The following is a 20,755-nucleotide window of genomic DNA, read 5'->3' on the forward strand; positions in this document are numbered from 1 at the left end:
ACTTTTATAGCACTTCAATTTTGTGAGCCTGACATATTACATTTATTATCATTAGCACTCCATGTTCAAAGATTTACTAGCTGTCAGTTCATCTCTTATACGCTGCTGCCATCTAGTGGTTTTAGTTGTAACTCTAAAAGTATGGGGAACTGCTTAATTAATGTCTGTTTAGTAATTCATATTTTATCCTTCATTTGCTCTCCAGAAGCCATATTTGAGCACACACACACACACACACACACACACACACACACACACACACACACACACACACACACACACACACACACACACACACACACACACATGTAGATTCCTTTAAATGTTAAAGGGAAGATTAAAAAAAAGAAACTGGATCTGTGAATTCTCACAGAATCACAATTGAATTCATATCTTGCTACTCAGTCAGAATCTTATTAACCTGGAGTCCCAGTCTCTGTCACAATAACCATATATGTAATGTTTTAGGCCTATTGGCAGACATCTGTTTAAAATGTAGGCAATGGCATATAAAGAAGCTTTTCTCCATCTCCACTTCAGTTTCTCAGCTTGCACTTTAATTATTGATTAGGCTACAGTGTTTCCTTTAGGATTTTCTTTAGCAGTGGGGGGGGGGGGACAGGTCTGTCCGAACAACCACCTGGGTCAAAGATTTTACCTGGGTCAAAAATGGTCTTCGGTGGCCAACACTTTAAAAAAAAAAAAGCTGTGATTTTACCTATGGATTTCATAGCTTTGTAAGATGAAAAATCCTTCTTTAATAGATTATTTTGGTATATAATCATATCAATATAAAAAAGCAGGGAGAAAAAGTAGCATTAAAAAGTTTATTTTAACTAATAGTCTTATTTTCTACCATCTACAATTGAATAGGCTACCATTCAGTTTAAATGCTGTAGTTTATTAAGGCTAAATCTTGCTAACCATATAGGCTGTACTAAAGGGGGTAAGCACACCTTACGTTCTTATTTTAAGGTGTTCTGTTAATTATTTTTTTGAAACACTTTACAATATGGTTTGATTTAACATTAGTTTATTACTAACATGAACCATGAGCAATACATGTTACTGAATGTATTCATCTTTATTAATCTTCATAAAAATACAGCTGTTTATTGTTTGTTCATGTTAGTTCACAGTGCATTAACTAAATGTTAACAAATACAACTTTTGATTTCAATAATGTAGGCTATTAAATGTTGAAATGAACATTAGCAAAGATTAATACATTCTGTAGAAGTGCAGTTTATTAAAAGTTAATGTTAACTAATGTAGTTATAACTAGAGTTTAATAAATGGAACCTTATTGTAAAGTGTTACCGATCTGTTATACACCGATTCAGACGTCTCGTGAGTTCAGTGTTGGAAAGATCAGTCGTTTAACCATTCATTAAAACGTGGAACCTTGCTTCACAAAGAGAGTGCTCACACACACACACGACCAGAGGGCGCACGCTCTCTCTCTCTCTCTCTCTCTCTCTCTCTCGCTCTCTCTCTCTCTCTCTCTCTCTCTCTCTCTCTCGCTCTCTCTCTCTCTCTCTCTCTCTCTCTCTCTCTCTCTCTCTCGTTCTTTTAAACATGCGCCCAGCTGTCACAAGCGCAGCAGTTTATCTACATTACACACCGGTCAAATAAGACTTTGGCGGGACAAAAATTCGCTTTGGCGGCCGCCAAAAAAAACTCTTCGATCGGGTCAGTTGCACAAGTGCGCCTAAATATCTTTTCATGGTCGCACACAGACATATTTAGGCACAAATGCGAGTGAAATGGTCGCACTGTAGCCTAGAGCCCTAACGTTACCGTGGCGGCAACAAATTTGCCGTGGCGGGCCGCCATTAACTAATCAACATAGAGGAAACACTGGGCTACTTCTGTACTGGTTTGTGCTTGGCAAAGATGTTCAGATATCTCTATGCCTAGTAGACCTACACCAAACGCTCATTAAAAAAGTTTTGCGCAAATCTGTAATGGAAACGCCATTAGTGACAGTTTCATGTGAGAGTAACGTATGATCTTACCTCAGTATCTCCAGTTTACAGTGAGGATTCGCCAGTACAGCAGAGAACAGCTTCACTCCTGAGTCTCCTAGATTATTATCATACAGATCCAGATCTCTCAGGTGTGAGGGGTTTGATCTCAGAGCTGAAGCCAGAGCAACACAACCTTCATCTGTCACACCACACCTATACAACCTGTAGAGAACAATGACACACATTAAGCCTATATCCAGAGATAAACATGACACTTAAAAAATAACATAATCCTGTCAATATGAAATATATACAAATACTCATTAGTTCACATTGTGAAAATTCATCAGTTAGGATTAGGGGATTGATTATAGAGTTTGTAGAGTATAAAAATCATTTCTATGGAAAGTCCCCATAAAACATGTAAACCCAACGTGTGTGTGTGTGTGTGTGTGTGTGTGTGTGTGTGTGTGTGTGTGTGTGTGTGTGTGTGTGTGTGTGTGTGAGTGAGCTTAATGTATTTGTAAACATTTTAAGGAACGTGTGTGTGTGTGTGTGTGTGTGTGTGTGTGTGTGTGTGTGTGTGTGTGTGTGTGTGTGTGTGTGTGTGTGTGTGTGTGTGTGTGTGTGTGAGTGAGCTTAATGTATTTGTAAACATTTTAAGGAACGTGTGTGTGTGTGTGTGTGTGTGTGTGTGTGTGTGTGTGTGTGTGTTTCTGTGTGTGATTGTGATTAATTTGTGCAATATCTCTTTTTTTAAACAATGAATTCAATATATCAGTAAATTTAACTGTTATTGTAAGAGATTATGTCTCTATGTGAGGGAGAAAGATTATATGAAACTGATCAAATGGAATACATTGAATACATTAAATATAAATGTTTATATGCATACATTACATATATTTGAATATAAATTTCTCACACATATATCATAAAGAATGGTTAAGTAGATCACAAATCAGGTCAGATAGGTAAGAGCTGAAGTGTGACTCATATTTTTTGTTAAACCATTAATTTATAATGTTTAAGTAAGAACTGTTATAATGTTTTAACAGTGATGCTTGTTCTCAGTGTTACTTACAGAGCGGATCTAGTTGCTGTAACCACAGGCATCAGCTTCTGGAGAACTTCATCTCCTGTGTTCTGTGTGACACTAATTGAAAATAAAAATTATTTAGAGTTAAAGTTAATTATTAATGCTAATAATAATAATAATAATTCATATCATAAGTAAATAATACATTATACCTTCCTAAATACCCTCAAATAATTGTTTTAATGAAAGTGGTTTTATATCTATAACTGTAGAAGCCTCGTATTCAGCCGTCACTGATTAGTGTTTTCTTCTTCTCGTTAGTGTTGCTGTGGCAGGGCTATTAGTCTGCATTTACACTACAACACTATTATGACACATCAGGTTTGTTTGTCCTGTCCGTTGCTATGGTTATCACCATGGAGACATTTAACTCCCGAGTTGGGCGGGGGGGCAAGAAAAAAGTATTTTTGTACCTGCATCAGCAAATTATTCGTAGAAATTAAGCACACGAGTTTGTTTGCTTGATACTTGTTTATTTACATACTTGTTCATTTAATAATTTACTTAGTTTTATTGTCACAGGAAATGATGCGCACAAAATGTGAATCATTGTCCATCATTTTGCCAGCAACTGGTGATAAAGAAAAATGATGATGAGACATTAATCTAATTTATTTTCTTAATACTTCTCTTGTATAATAATAATATTAAAACTTCATTTAGGAAAAATACTTCCTATTAAATATCTTTATATTAACTGGCTTTTTTATGAATGCAATACAGTGAATGGCAGCCGTCTGTGTCTCCCAGTGTCTTACATTATTGTCAGTTTAGTGTTCAGTGATTCATTTACACAGAAACAAAAGATAACATGTATGCCTTCATCTCCGAATACATTATCTGTGTCTTACATTTCATAATGAACTCAGATAAACTCAGTGCCGACTCGTTTTCCATCAGTTCTTTTACATTAATTAGAATGTGTGCAAAGGATTGTGGGAGATTGAAGAACACGAAGGATATACTTGATGCATCCTTCAAAATGAGCTGAATTAAAGACACAAAATGAAGTCTGTCTTCACAAAACATCCTTCAAACTGAGACGGCCTTCAGAGGCGCTTGATGACGTGGCAGTCGAGATATGCAGTCTTACTAGGACACAGCCACGGTTTGAGGAACACACGCAAATGATCTACAATATCCCAGAAATCAGTCTGTGCCCCGTGATTTAAACACCTCTGATCTCTGAGTTTCTCTTTGTTCATAATGTTTTAGACTGTAATGATTGCACTCAGTGTTACTTACTGATCAGTTCTGCCTCCAATTAATCTGTTCAGGTCAAACCTCTCCAGTGTCTCCTCTGAGGACAACAACACAAACACTAAAGCTGACCACTGAGACGAGGAGAGTTTCACAGCACGTAATCCTCTAGAGCTCGTATGAGGTTCAGCTTCGTTCACTAGAGAAAGATCACCCAGTTCATTCAGACAGTGAAACAGATTGATGTATTTATCTGGAGAGGGATTCTCACTGATCTTTTCTTTAATATAGTCAGCTGTTCTCTTATTGTTGTGAGAGCTGTTTGCTGTCTGTGTCTTCAGTTCTTGTAAGAGACTCTGGTTAGACTTCACTGACAGACCCAGAAGGAAACGAAGGAAAAGGTCCAGATGCCCATTTTTACTGTGTAAAGCCTCATCCACAGCTCTCTGATGGAGATCCGATAGGGAAACTCTGCCTCCATTAGTTGGTTTGGTAATCTGGTCAAACACATTGATGTTATTGTTGATAAAGGAGAGATGCACATATAGAGCTGCTAGATGTTCCTGAATGCTCAGATGAACAAAGCTGAAGACTTTCCCCTGACACAAGCCCAACTCCTCTCTGAAGATCTGAGTGCACAATCCTGAGTAAACTGATGCTTCTGCCTCATCAATGCCACACTCGCTCAGGTCTTCCTCATAGAAGATCAGGTTGCCTTTCACAAGCTGCAGATAAGCCAGTTTCCCCAGTTTGACAATCATGTCTTCATCTTTCACTTTCTTCTCATAGTCCTTCTCATGTTTGATGTTGGTCTGAATGAGCAGGAAGTGTGTGTACATCTGAGTGAGAGTCTTGGGAATCTCTCCTCTCTCTGCTTCACTCAACATCTCCTCTAGAACAGTGGCTGAGATCCAGCAGAACACTGGGATGTGGCACATAATAAAGAGGCTCCTTGAGGACTTCAGGTGTGAGATGATCCTGTGGGCCAGACTCTGATCACTGATTCTCTTCCTGAAGTATTCCTGCTTCTGTGTGTCACTGAAGCCTCGTACCTCTGTCACTCGATGGACACACTCAGAGGGGACGAGATCCGCTGCTGCTGGTCTGGAGGTGATCCAGATGAGAGACGAGGGAAGCAGATTCCCCACAATGAGGTTCTTCAGCAGCTCGTCCACTGAGGCTGATTCAGATATATCACACAACCTCACATCGCTCTTAAAGTTCAGAGACAGACGACACTCATCCAGACCATCAAAGATGAACAACACTTTATACTCATCACTGGATATGTCCATTTCTTTAGTTTTGGGGAAAAAGAGATGAAGAAGACCTGAAAGACTGAGTGTTTTGTCCTTCATCAAGTTGAGCTCTCTGAAAGCGAGTGGAAATATGAGCTGGACGTCCTGATTCTCTTTCCCTTCAGCCCAGTCCAGGATGAGCTTCTGCACAGAGACTGTTTTCCCAATGCCAGCGACTCCCTTTGTCAGCACAGTTCTGATGGGTTTGTCTTGTCCAGGTAAAGGTCTAAAGATGTCACTGCATTTGATCGGTGTGTCCTCTGTTTCTGCTCTCCTGGACTGTGTCTCGATCTGTCTCACCTCATGCTCATTATTGATCTCTCCACTTCCACTCTCTGTGATGTAGAGCTCTGTGTAGATCTCATTCAGGAGTGTTGGGTTTCCCTGCTTTGATATTCCCTCATACAAACACTCAAACTTCTGTCTCAGATTTGATCTCAATGTGTTGAGGACTTCAGCAGGATTAGAGTCATGGCTGTAAGATTAAAATACCACATTATTACACAAGTCAGAGAAGTAAATAGCCATAAATTACAACACTATTTATGGGACACAGAACATCATTAGGTTTCTGAAATGTGTAAATCATTAATCATGTGTGTGAGTGATGTGTGATGTGAATTGCAGCACCTAAAATTAAACAACAACAACAACAAAGTCCTGAATTTTACCTGAAACCAGGAAACATGCTTTCATTAAAGTCTTGTGGTTGAATCACAGGCTTGAACACAGTTTTGTTTTGAACTGGTCTGGATGGAAGAGTTGACCTTAAATCAGAATGAAGAGGGTAAAGAATCAGACACACTGATATTGATGTAATTGTGTCATTAACTGAGTAACAGACCAACAGCTTTTACAGTGTGTGAATGTATTAACAATACAACACATAGAGCTTTACACAAGAGCACAATGATGATCATTAAAGGTCCACTATGTAAATATTTTTGACCACAAGAGGGCGCAGTTTCCAACAATAACAAAGGCGAAGCTTGATGACACTATGAAGGAGGTGACGATGGGAGATGCCGTTTTTAATGCGTTTTCACCATCTAGCGATGTATCTAAAATGGAATTAATGAATCATGATCACGGATGAGGTAATTTATTCGTTTTTGTATTACCTGTATGTCTAATCGTATTATTTTATGTCATCATAATTAATGAACTGCAAGGAACGTGAAATGTTATGCTATATTATTACAGGCATGTGATGTAATTCATATCTATTAAAATCATCTTTACTGTAACTATTACGTTACTTGTACAATTAAAAAAAATGATTTGCTTACCTGTCTATTAATAGCCTACACTCGCGAGAGCAGGGGAATTGTTTTAATTTGGACGATGTGGAATTGTTTTAATTTGGACTCTGTGCATGCTCTTTGAGACAGTGACCATAGACCTGCATTATATGACTGACAGACAAGAACGGTTTGACCTAAAAATATCAAAATTGAAACTACTGCGGAAAAAAAGACACCTACATCTTGGATGCCCTTGAGGTAAGCTAAAACATACCAAAAATTAATTTCAAAGTGAACTATCCCTTTAATGTCTCCACGATCTGCTTTTGAAGAAATATGGTAGAATCACATTCTATCAGCTGCAGTTCTGGCGCTCAGTCCCAATACTGTAAAACTCACATCACATGTTAACGCAGCGCTAGAGTTACACTCACAGGACTCTGCACTTATTCGCAATCACAAAAGTTCATTATTTTCTCGTGCTTTAGAGCTTTGCCGGGTAAACATTTCATTAGCGTTCTGTTCTGACATGATGCACTTTCTCTGAGCGCGTACGCCCGAATGGAAGGTGATCGGAGACAAAAGTCTTTAAACGAAACGTGTGAATTTTGTTCTGTCTCTGTGCAGGGCCGGCGCGTCCATATAGGCGAACTAGGCAATTGCCTAGAGCGGCACTTTTGTAAGGGCGGCAAAATGTGTGCCAATCGGGAATGAACAATTCACAAAATAGGCTATATGATTGGCTGAGCTGCCGCTGCGCCGCCCCGCGCCGCCCCGCGCCGCCCCGCCCCCTGCTCTCACGAGTCATGACTCATGACTGAGTGATGGGAAGTTCGGATAATTTTACTGACTCTCTTGTTCGATCTTGTTCATAAAAATGAATGAATCTTTATTTGAGTCATTTCGTTAATTTAAGTGGCTTTAAATGTTACACAGCCAAAATCCCCGATCACATCCACCTACGCATAGTATACCGGTGGTATGTATATATTTGCTTCCTCTTGGCCTAAAGTGTTCCTGCAAGAGCGCAGAACAGCGGAGTTTGTATGGACAGAAGTGCATGCCTGAGCTTGTGTTTTGGGTTAAGCTGCGTTGCTTTGACATTGTGGAAAATATAACAATAGAAACAAAATATAGGCAATTAGCATTTTTACCCATTATTATCAATCTAAATTAATCTCGATTTTAATTTAACTTAATTTCGTTTTTCTTTATGTAAATTTCGTTTTTCTTTATTTAAATTTCGTTTTACTTTATTTAAATTTCGTTTTTTCTTTATTTAAATTTTAAATTTTGTTTTTTCTTTATTTAAATGTTTTTTTTCTTTATTTAAATTTCGTTTTTTCTTTATTTAAATTTTACATTTAGTTTTTTTCTTTATTGAAATTTTGATTTTCTTTATTGAAATTTTGTTTTTCTTAATTTAAATCTACCCTTTACTGTGTCAGTAATTTGTTAGTCAGAAAAATATAGACTACCTTAAAGTAGGCTATTGCTTAATTTAACAGACATGTGTGTGTGCGTTTTATATTGCTAGTGCAGCGTGGATAGGGCGTCACCACTTTTGAATAAGAAACAATATCAAGACTATAAAACTCCTCAAAAAACGCGCACACTCTCAAACCTGACTGCACATCACATTTTTGACTTTATTGATTCTGCTTTTATTCCGGAGTCCCTTTTATTTTATTGCTCCGGAGTCGCATATCAGTCACAAAATGCGCCACGAGGAAGAAAAAAACATATATAGCCTAAGTCGCACTGGACTAAGTCGCTTTTTTTTTTTTAAATGTATTTCTCTAAAGCGGCACTAAAAGAATGTTTTAAAACTTTCACAGAGACCTCAAACTGAAAGCACAAAGCCTGTCTTTAAATTTAATTTCGTTTTGTATTAATTGTATCTTAATTTTAATCGATGTTTCATCAACCAATTGTCTGGATTCAATAAATAAGAAGAATATATAAGCTATTATAAAATAGATAATCAGGACACGGAGGCGCTGGCGAACCTGGAGCTCGTCTCATAAATGAACCGAAACTCACCGTGGGCCGTAGCCTATTGCCTCACAGACCTGAGACATATAGATAGCTTGAAATGTCTACTTTTAAGCAGAACAATTCAAAACGAAAGAAAACAGACTGCGCTGCTTATGTAATTCGTATGAAATGTGCATTTCTCTCTGGCGCTGCGAAGATCGCGAGTCGTCAACTTCATCTGTCTAGCCGACAATGACATACAAAATAACTGTTTTATTAGTAAACAATTAAAATGTCTCCTGCTATATTTGACACATTTGCCTGTTCCTTACAAAACACTGACAGTGGGGTTTTTGACGGTTTTTTTTATTTTTTTTTGAGCAGCTGCGGACAAATTCTTTCGACACACACACACACACACACACAATATTACGTAACACTCTGCGCTTATGTTTTAAAAAGATAATTTAACATATAAATAAAAAAAATTAAATAGCCCACTTAAAGTGTTTATTACAAATAAATGACTAAATGCTAAAAATTAATACATTTTAATGAACAAACATATGCGTTGCATTTACAATTCTGTGAAAACAGGGGGTGCTGCAGCACCCCCACTTCCCGCGGCCCTGTTCGGACCAGCCCTAGGGGCGGCACAAATGTTTTTCGCCTAGAGCGGCAGAAGTGCACGCGCCGGCCCTGTCTCTGTGTTGTTTACAGTAAACATTGTCTTGGAAGCTGCAGGCTGATGAGTGCTATAATGAAATTAGTACATCATATTTAAAATATGTTTTGATATGTATTACAGGCTCGACATTTACGCTTGTAAATGTGAATAATAATAAAATGAATAATAATAAAAAAATAAATCAGGTCTCAACATTAAGCCTTTTCATTTGATTGTCCTTAGTTCGGTCATTCACTTGTCCGAGTAAAAACATTTGTTTGTCCAGGAAAACAAAAATTGTTGTTTTTGTGTGTGTGTTGTAAATATAATTTATCCTGAACAAATATTCTCATCACTGTTCAGTCAGCTTTGACATATATAAATCGGCATATTTGTGATATTTTAACCTTTATAAAGGGCATTTTCCCTCATCCCTAATCGATTCCCTAATCGCTTATTTCCCTAACATCAACATCATACGTGTAGCGGAGGCGTGCTACAACTTTATAATATGCTGATTGAGGCGGCCAAATATGGACGGGATTCCGGTCAGAGAATCAAGGGTCGGAGAACATATTCTTCACAAAGATGGATTTATTGAACAGTCTTTGCGTTGTCATCTAGATCAGTTATTCTTTGGCAATGATGTCTGTATTAATGGTATCAAGGCATAAAGCATTATACAGAGCATAGAGAACCGTGTATAGATGAACGTTCACCAAATCGTCTTCCTGCGTGTCACACTATAATCAGTCCGTGTGGCCAACAACTTTGATTTCTATGACAGGCTTTTGTACACAGCCGCCCCCAATTATCTGACAGGATAATTGTAAACACCAAGAAAGTCTGTCTACAGTGTCTAAGGCTCTTCCTCGAAGTGAGGAAGTGGAATCAACCTAATAACTGGGCGAGTGTAGGATTTCTCATTAACTCTGACACGAGCAGTGCGAACTTTCCCGTCAGGTCCAGCCAACGTCTCAGTCACTGTGCCCACAGGCCAGAGGGCACGAGGAAGTTGGGGATCAACAATAAGAACCACTTGGCCCACAGTTAGCTCTTTGCCATCCTTCCTCCACTTGTGCCGATCCTGTAAACTTGGGAGGTAATCGCGGATGAAGGCAGTCCAGAAATGATCCGCCAACACCTGGCTGTGTCTCCATCTGCGTCTTCCGAGCAGGTTGGTAGAGTCGAAAAAGACTTGAGGTAGGGAGGCATCACGACGGCCCATAAGGAGTAGGTTTGGAGTCACTGGGTCAACGTCTGCAACATCGGAAGATACGTAGCCGAGAGGCTTGGCATTCAGAATACCCTCAACCTCCATTAACAGTGTCTGCAGCACTGGCTCTGGCACCGTTTGCTCTCGCAGAATGACCCGTAGTGCAGTCTTTACAGATTTGACTTCACGCTCCCAAGTTCCTCCGAAATGAGGAGCATTAGGTGGAATGTAGCGGAATCTGATCTTCTGGGGAGCAAGCAGCTCTTGAAGCTTGGGTGCCATGATATCAAAAGTGTCACGTAGTTCTCGGTCTCCTCCCACAAAGTTGGTACCGTTGTCGCAGAGCAATTCCATGGGCTTACCTCGTCTTGCTATAAAGCGACGCAGAGAGAGCAGGAATGCATCAGTGTCAAGGTGCTCCAACAGATCAAGGTGCACACATCGGGTTGTCATGCACTTATAAAGGATGCCCCATCTTTTTTCATGGCGACGACCAACTTTGACTGAAAGGGGGCCGAAACAATCTACCCCAGTAGAATAGAATGGCGGTTGGTGCAGTTGCAGCCTGCAGGATGGAAGATCGGCCATTTGGGGAACTTCAGGCCTGGCTCGCCAGAACTGACAATCTTGGCATTTGCGTTGATGCTTACGGACGGCTTCCCTGCCCCGGAGTATCCAATACTGGCGGCGCAATTCCGCTAGCACCCTTTCAGAACCAGGATGCAGGAGTCTGCAGTCAGTCTCTTTAATTAACAGCTTCGTTGTGGAATGACCAGGATCCAACAGTATCGGGTGAATGGCATCAAGGTCGAGGTCACTCGCTCTACGCAACCGTCCCCCTACTCTGATGAGACCTGTGTCCTTATCATACTCTGGTGCAAGGGATGCCAAACGGCTGGTAGCGGAAATCGGCTGTCCAGTCTTCAACGCTTGGACTTCTAATGGGAATGAGTCCTGTTGAACTTGGGCCAGGATAAGTTTCTCTGCTTCAACATAGTCAACAGCTTGCAGTGAAGAGTCACTGTCTGCAGCAGCCGCCCCGTGTAGGGACCTGACAGTGGCCTCAACAAGCTCTTGCCATGTGTGGAATTGATTGGGGTCCACAAGTAAATTATTGGAGACTTTGACAGTGCCGATGAATGCAGTTTTCCTCAACTCACTGATCTCCGATTCCACCTTAGTGACGGGTGTAGATGACCACTGGTCAGAAGGTTGAAGGAGGAAGTCTGGTCCTGAACTCCACTGGTGGGGTCTTGCTATCTGGGTCAGTGTCAGGCCTCTTGTAATGTGGTCAGCAGGGTTGTGAGCTGAATCAATGTACCGCCATTCAGCCGTCTCTGTGAGGGTCTGGATTTCTGCTATGCGGGTCCCTACGAATACCTTGTAGCGACAGGACTCAGAGGTGAGCCAGTTCAGCACGGTCGTTGAGTCAGACCAGAGGTTGACTGTATGGAGATTAAGAGACAACTCAGTCTGAATCACTTTGGCTAGCTGTGCGCCAGTCAGGGCTGCACTCAGTTCCAAACGAGGCATGGAGAGGCATTTTCTGGGAGACACTCTGGATCTGGCCAGAACAAAGGCGACATGGATGTGGCCTTGATCATCTGTAGTACGCAAATAGGCCACTGAGCCGTATGCTCTTTCTGACGCGTCGCAAAATACGTGGAGTTCTCGGATGGCACTAGGGTAATCAGCACAGGCTGGGGCATAAGGTCGAGGAAATTGCAGCTGAATCAGATTAGGAATCTCTCGTATCCATGTTAGCCACTTCTCTCTTAACTGTAAAGGTGTTATTAGATCGTCCCAGCCCAAATTCTGCTTCCAGAGGTCTTGAATGAGAACCTTGGCCCGGGTGGTAAACGGGATGATATACCCCAGCGGGTCATACTGGCTGGCCAAGGTCTTGTACACGTTTCTCATGGTGGGTTCTAGGGACTCGGTCGATCGCAAATTATAGCCTAGAGTGTCACTGAGACAGTCCCACCTTAGGCCCAGAGTGGGTTCTTGTAGGTCTGTACTGGCTTTGGTCAACCACAGTTCACTGTTAGCAGACCGGGCTTCTGCGGGAAGATGTTCGATGACAGAGGGTACATTGCAGGCCCACTGTCTTAGGTCGAAGCCTCCCTCAGACAGTAGTTGACGAAGTCCATCAACTACCTCCTTAGCTTCATCAGAGTTCGAAGTGCTATGCAGGCAGTTATCAACATAGAAGGAATTCTCAACTATGTTAAACAGACTGACCTGGTCTTTCTGGTGGGTTTGCGCACTGCGCTGGAGGGCATAGATGGCGCAACACGGGCTGCATGTAGTTCCAAACGGAAGCACCTGCCATTCATATATCTCAGGCTCCTGGTCTCTGCACATGTTCCTCCAGAGAAACCGCAACACTGGCTTGTCCCTGGGCAACAAGCGTACCTGATGGAACATAGCTTTTATGTCCCCACTCACAGCCACTGTGTGTTGTCGGAACCTCAGGAGCACACCTAACAAGGAGGGTCCCAGCATCGGACCAGGAAGCAGCTGACTGTTCAAGGACTGACCCTGATGTTGGAATGAACAGTTAAAGACGATCCTGTTCTTGCCATTGTGTTGTACTATATGGTGCGGAATGAACCAGGATTCCGAGGTATTGTGTGCTTCTTCTGTGGTTATCTTGGCTACATATCCAGCAGATTCCAACTTACGGATTTCAGTGCAGTAGGCTTTTGCTAGTTCAGGATCTCTTGCCAATCTGCGCTCGGTACTTCGAAGACTAGGAAGGACAACATCCTTATCGGTATGGAACATGGTCATAGGCATGCGTCGGAGCAATGGTGTGGCATAACGTTGAACGCCGTCTACGTTCACGGTGGTGGTGGCTTTCTGGAGCATAGCGAGAGCGTCTTTGTCTTGCTTGGACCTGATGACCATCTTCTCATTGTATGGGAAGGTGTCGACCTGCCAGAGACGTTCGACGTGCCGAATCAGATCATCATGAAGCGGAGTGGTGGTGATATGAAGGCACTGCTGATAACACCGTGAGGGCTGCTTGGGGCTCATGGGACCCTGAAGAGACCATCCCAGCTGTGTTCTGATGGCTATTGGACCTCCGTCTGGTCCTCTGCATACAGGCTGTATCGGCATTAAGAGGTGTGGCATGTCAGAACCAATGAGGAGTAGTGGTTTGACTCTGTCAACAAGGGGAAGAGGAAGATCTCTCAGATGACGATAAGCTCGTTGGAGCGCAGCCACTGGGTAGTTATGTTCTGCAAGACTCAAACCGGTTGCAGTAAAGGCATTGGGGATAGTGAACCTCTGCATGGGTTTGGTGACTGCTGAGACCTCGAAAGAAACGGACGAACCTTCGAGTTCTGTGTGAGATTGCTGAACAGTCTGTAAATGAAGTAACTCTGGGGTACAGGTAAGCTTGAGCTGTTCCACAACGGGGGAAAGCACGAGTGTTCTCTCTGACCCATCATCAAGAACGGCATGTGCCTCCATTGTGTGGTGTCCATTGTGAAGGAGGACCTTGACGACCTTCAGCATGATTCTGGGTGTACGGTTCGGCCTGTCCAAGTAAACCCGGGTCGATGGGAGGCTGACGGTGAGGACAGCACTGGTGGTATCTTTAATGGAATCGTGAAGAACTGTAAGATGTAGCTCTTTACAGATTCTACATGGACGTTTGAGGTTGCAAGACTCTACAGCATGGGACCGTCCACATCTCCAGCATCGTTTACTATCTTTAATCCAAGATACAATCTGGGAGGTAGTCAACTTCTTGAATGCCTCACAAGAGTTGAGGTAGTGATCCCTGTTGTCACAATGGGGACAGTATGGCTTGGGCTTGGAGCTGGACTTGGGGGCTGTCGACTCAGGAGTCTTAGCTACACTCTCACGTGTCAGGAGAACTGGCCTTGGCTGCCCTCTTGGATGAGGTGCTCCTCTAACTCTACCAGGGGGCTTCAGAGTTTCACTCTGGAACATAGCCGCAGCTCTGCTAGAGATACGTTTCGCTTGGGACTTGATCTGGAGCCAATCTGCGAAATCAGGTAGTGTGTAGGTCTTGTCGGTGCCGGTCTGGAGAATACCCCGACTTAGGCAGTATTCGACAAAACTGTCGCGATAGGCTGGTGGCAGTTTACTCAAGAGACGGTCCACATGCGAGCCACACAAAAGCTCGTAACCATTCTGGCCTTCTAGAGTTCTCAGCATACCCACTAAAGACTGTACTGACAATGCAAATGAATCAAAGGCATTGGCGTCACCCAACTTAAGAGGTGGAGTGCTTAGGATGGCACCCAACTCGGACTGAACAAGCTGTCTCGGTTGTCCATACTTGTCTTGAAGTGCCTGCAGAGCAGCAGTGTAAGGCTGGGGATGATACATGAAGGATTTAGCGAGCTGATGGGCACTAGGAAGTTCCAAATGACTTAAGAGAACATGGTATTTATACTGTTCACTGATATGATGGTGATTACTCAACAAATTGTCCAATGCTAACTTAAACAAAGCAAAGTCACTCTCAGCACCGCTCTCGAAAACTGGTAACGTGGGTCGTGGAATGCCATAAGCTGATGCGAGCAGGAGCTCTGGACTCGGTTGAGGTGAGTAGGCAGTTGGGGGGAGAGGCACAGATGCTTTAACGTAACCAGGAGCATGAAGTGTCGTCACCGGTGCTTGGTGGCTGAAGACAGGGAGCTGTGACGGACCTGGAAGTGTTGTCACCGGCATTGTTGCTGTCTGTTGTAGCCTGTAGTGAAGGGTAGGTAGTGTGGCAGTAACAGGTTGCTGTGTCACACGCTGCATGCTGCTGCTCATGGGGTACGCAGCGGAGGTCGGGATGGTGAACACTGCTGAAGGCTGAGAGGCCACATTCGACGGTAATGACACACAGTGTACTGGAACTGCAGTAGGAGCCGATGGTGCAATATCAGGGACTGGCGGTGAGAATGCTTGTGGCCCTGGGTCAAGTGCAGCGGGCATGTGTGCATCCGCAGAGTGAGGAGCAGGTGAGGCCCAATGTGGCGGTCTAGGTGACGCTGCAGAGACATCAGGACCAGGCAGTGCTGTAATACAGGGCAGTAGCGTTGACGTCACAGCGGGCGACTGGAAGAGGAGCTGCTGAGGTTCGGAAGACATGAGCTGAGGTGAACAAGCCTGGCTGCGCTGTGATGCAAGCTGTTGAGCGTTTGGAGAACCAGAGTCTATAGGGACTGGAGTGGTCGCTCTAGAGTCTACAGAGAGCATGGAGGATACAAGCTTAGCTACTTCGAGTTCAGTCTCTGCTTCTTGAAGCTTGCGCTGTCGTTCTAGTTGTTTCAACAGGGCCTCCTTTGCGGCTAGCGCTTCCTCTTGCATGCGCTGGGCTTCTTTAGCTTGTGTCTGCAGTCTTTGGTATTCCAGATCAATCAGTGAGTCCTCTTCTACTTGCCGCTTTAGACTGTCATACTGTCTCTGTTTAATCTTTTCCTCCAACATAGCAGTCTGGACGCTAGAGAGCTCTGTGGGGACGTAAACGCCAGCGGACGTAATGGAGCGCCTACTTTTCCTGGATTGAGAGCTGACATCACTGCGAGACGTTTTCCTCGAGCTGCTTCGGGGCTGACTAGGACAGTGAGAGGAAGCCTTTGGAGGAAGGTCACCAGGATGGTAGCCAACATCGTAATCATCCAGATGTGTAGGCAGATTAATCTTGCGTCGAGGTCTGGACGTTGTCTCAGATAGGTCACTTTCTGCTTTGTCCATATTGGTTCGATCTTGCTCTCAATCCGGCTCGAAGGACCACCTTTGTAGCGGAGGCGTGCTACAACTTTATAATATGCTGATTGAGGCGGCCAAATATGGACGGGATTCCGGTCAGAGAATCAAGGGTCGGAGAACATATTCTTCACAAAGATGGATTTATTGAACAGTCTTTGCGTTGTCATCTAGATCAGTTATTCTTTGGCAATGATGTCTGTATTAATGGTATCAAGGCATAAAGCATTATACAGAGCATAGAGAACCGTGTATAGATGAACGTTCACCAAATCGTCTTCCTGCGTGTCACACTATAATCAGTCCGTGTGGCCAACAACTTTGATTTCTATGACAGGCTTTTGTACAATACGACCAAGAGCACTGAATACCATCACGATTGAAAATGTGACACTGATTTCATATTGCAGTTCAATAAACAAGTCATTAATATTAAGTCACTTGAATTTTAGACACAATTTTTTGTTCTATTTCATCAGCGAAAATAGTTTAAAAAAGATCCTAGAAGAACCACAGCGCATCTCAAAGGAAAACTCAACTGTGTTTCATTCCTGAATGAATCAGGCGTTTGAATGAATCGTTTGAATAAATGACTCAATGACTCGGTCTCCTGCCGCCTCCTACTGGCGGTTTAGTTTCGTGTTTAAAAGTATCATTCTTTCCAATTGTATATTCAAAACATAATTAAAATAATCTCATTACATTATTTAACGCAGTTTAATTTGATTGCTAACATCCCTTTAGCATCTTCTTATTCTATTTTAAGTTATTGATGAAATTTAAGAATTTTAAATGAAAGATGACGCATTAGGGAAGCGATTAGGGAAATAAGCGATTAGGGAATCGATTAGGGATGAGGGAAAAATGCCCTTTATAAAGGTTAAAATATCACAAATATGCCGATTTATATATGTCAAAGCTGACTGAACAGTGATGAGAATATTTGTTCAGGATAAATTATATTTACAACACACACACAAAAACAACAATTTTTGTTTTCCTGGACAAACAAATGTTTTTACTCGGACAAGTGAATGACCGAACTAAGGACAATCAAATGAAAAGGCTTAATGTTGAGACCTGATTTATTTTTTTATTATTATTCATTTATTTACCCATAAACTTGTCTTTAGGAAGCCATACGTTACAGTGGCAAGAATAACTTTGTGAAAGCTTTGTGGGTGATGGACAGGGTTTACATTAAGACAGGAGTAAGCCTTAATCTAGTTAATTGTGCATTTCTTTTCTTTTATTCCACAGCTGATGTGTGCAGTTTTTTTATTGCTTGCATTAAAATAATTTTCTCTTGTTTTGCTTTTTAAGTTTTTTTGGCAGTTTGCTAAAATAAAAGAGCCTTTCTAAGAGCCATCGTTTAAGCTGTTGACTTTTCTACCTTGAGAAAGAACGTTAAACGAACAACCAATGATGAACCACGAATCAAACCAACCACTGGAGTAGGGATGGGACGATTACCGGTTTCACTATAAACCACGATAAAATGTACTGACGGTTAGTATTATCGTTCAAAATTTAATTATCATTAAAACCGTGTTTGATTATCGCGATTTTAATAACTCACTGTAAATCCTGTCCAGCCAGCAACAGTCTGACGCAGGCGCAGCGCGCAATGTTGTTGTTTTTTTATTGGAGAAGGAATGGCGAAAGGCAGTGGCCGTGCTCGGGAGATTTTTCAGCCTTTTAAGAGGACCAAATCTGAGGTGTGGACATATTTTGGCTTTTACAAAAGTCCTGAGTGAAACTTAATCAAGGATGGTCACTACAATATGGGCGGAAACACTTCAAATCTGCCGAGTCCTCTTGTGTGAACATCACCCACTGTTTATAGCGAACGCAAGGCAAGTTAACTCACCAAAAACTACGTCTGGGAAATAATTGGGCACAAAATGTTGTTTTGAGTTGAAATATTTTATCTCACTCACTTGAAATAAACGTGAAGCTTCCGCGAATAAAAGTTCGCAGCAAGTGGCTTTGAGCCAAAGACGAGCGAACAAGTTCAAACAAGACTATTATCATTGTACACTTATTACACCGATTTTTTTTTTTTTTACCACACAATTATGGGGACATATTGAATTGAGATTAATGTTTTAAGTCTTACCTGTTTATAAATCCATTTTGTACAGCGTACAAAACAATCGCCCAAGAACGGAGACGCAAGACGGCAAGTTGTATTTGAATGAAACGAGAGAGCGCGTGCGCGTCCGTTGCGATCATCATTTTTTATACTGTCTATGGTTGCGATACATGGATGTGCGCTGTGTTATGATGCGTTGCTATTGACGACGGTCATTATAAGGAAGGAAATGCCACAGAATATAATCTTGCTTGAAAAAGTGCATAGAGCTGCTTGTTTTATTTGTTGTTTGTTGATTTTCAAATATTAAACTGTTTTTAGTGTGAGCATCAGTTCTTTTTGAACACTTTCATCTCGTTTTAACAAAACCGTGATAATATTGATAATCACGATAATTTTGGTCACTATAATCGTGATATGAAATTTTCATACCGTCCCATCCCTACACTGGAGTCACATGGACTATTTTAACAATGTTTTTACTACCTTTCTGGGCCTTGAAAGTTGCAATGATGTTGCAGTCAGTGGAGGGACAGAAAGCTCTCAGGTTTCATCAAAAATATCTTCATTTGTGTTCTGAAGATGAACAAAAGTCTTACGGGTTTGGAACGACATGAGGGAGAGTAATTAATGACAGAATTTTCATTTTTGGTTAACTAACCCTTTAAGACTAAAATGACTCTTTGAGAAGCTTGATAAATACGGGCCCTGAACCAGCAGTTAAAAATCCACTCAGTTTTACACCTACTCCATTATATAAAGGTGGAAAAGATCTCAGCTTACATTTACTCGATGTCATTGCTAGTATTAGACTGACTGACTGAGAAAAATGATGATTCTAATTCAAAAGTGTCGCACTATAAGCACATCTTTTATAGAAATGATATACCTGAGATCAGGCCGTTTGTCTCTATTCTTAAACGTCATTGGCTTATCCATCGACTGGTTACTCTTCATAGACACACAGCTGGACTCTGGGTTTGAGCTCTTCTGCTGGACTGAACTGGAACAGAGAACAGATTCAGTTTAATCCTTTAGATTACTGTGAATACATTTATCCTGCATCAAAAAGTACTTTGAGGAAACAATTATCATTTTACTGAATATTTCATTTTAGTTTAAAAAAAATAGGCCAAAAAATCTTCTTTTTTCTGTAACTGTCTTTGATCTGTTTGTGTGTGTGGAGGGGTGGAGGTGTGGGGGTAATGGTAATGTAATGTTTGTTGAAAGTACCTGCATCCTGGAGAACAATCTCCATCTCTGGATCCTTGTGAATCAGCCATGATGAAGCTGCAGGAGAATCTGATGAGTTTGATCTCCTCCACTGACTCTGAATGAAGAAACATTCACACACTAAATTAAATGATTAAATTAAACAACCTTCATAATTTAGCTGAACATATCTGGAATGTGGGAGAAAAGGATCATGTGACTGCGTTAACTCAAGCTCACAGGGCCTTTTCACACACACAAGTCGACCGTTGATGTTCGGGTGAAAAAGAAAACAAACCCCGACCCACATCGACACACACTGATCCGATAAAAAAAATAAAATAAAAAAAAACGTGTTTGTTGACGTTTGTGTGAATTGACCTATGTATGTTTACACATAAGCTAAACTTCTGGAGAATCACAAACATCACGAGACACAAAGGAAACATTGAAGTGAAAAATTAAAAACCTTTATTTAAGATTTCATATCAAACAATCACGTAAAATGTCCTCCAGAGATTCATATTAATATGAGAAAGTCACACATGAACACTCACCTTGATCAAACTTTTACAAGATACAGGATCTCAAATCCTCCAGCTTTAACATCATAAAACTACACTTAAATCCCTTTATAATGGTTGATAAACACTTTGATGTTCTGTTTTTTTCCGTGTCGTATTTCGCATTTCTCCTGCTTAAAATGGCGACAGGAAAACTTACTTTCACTTTCTATGTGTGACGAGAGAGAGAGAGAGAGAGAGAGACGTAAAAACAGTATGGCAGGCGATCGGGGTCAAAAGTCTTTAAACGAAACGCGTGATTTTGACCATGGCTGGGTCCCAATTCGCCTACTTATACTACGACCTAAAAGTATGTACTTTTTTTGTGATGAAAAAGTACATACTTTTGAGTGTGTAGCAAAAGAGTTACTATGTGTCGTCTTCTCTCATATTGCTTCATATTGTTGCTATACGTCGTTTCCCTCTGTCATTACCATGATCATTACTATGTGTCGTCTTCTCTCTCTTGCTTCAT

General features: G+C 41.6%; 1 protein-coding gene across 3 annotated transcripts in view; it reads right to left on the reverse strand.

Moving 5' to 3' along the window:
- Positions 1-20,464, reverse strand: part of LOC309481079 (protein NLRC3-like) — a 39,163-nt gene extending 18,699 nt beyond the window's left edge. Inside the window, exons 1-7 of one of the 3 annotated variants that reach the window (XM_082145839.1) lie at positions 20,275-20,464; positions 19,739-19,858; positions 19,395-19,508; positions 6,239-6,334; positions 4,315-6,042; positions 3,055-3,126; positions 2,019-2,192 (exon numbers count right to left, since the gene is read on the reverse strand). In XM_082145839.1, the coding sequence (XP_082001965.1) occupies positions 2,019-2,192; positions 3,055-3,126; positions 4,315-6,042; positions 6,239-6,334; positions 19,395-19,508; positions 19,739-19,851 (2,297 nt within the window). In that variant the 5' untranslated portion in view covers positions 19,852-19,858; positions 20,275-20,464. The remainder of the gene's footprint in view (positions 1-2,018; positions 2,193-3,054; positions 3,127-4,314; positions 6,043-6,238; positions 6,335-19,394; positions 19,509-19,738; positions 19,859-20,274) is intronic. The other 2 variants (XM_082145840.1, XM_082145841.1) reach the window with 2 other exon arrangements.
- Positions 20,465-20,755: the final 291 nt, after the last annotated feature.

This window comes from Leuciscus leuciscus (assembly GCF_965113295.1).
Source record: "Leuciscus leuciscus genome assembly, chromosome: 18".
Taxonomy (NCBI): Eukaryota; Metazoa; Chordata; class Actinopteri; order Cypriniformes; family Leuciscidae; genus Leuciscus; species Leuciscus leuciscus.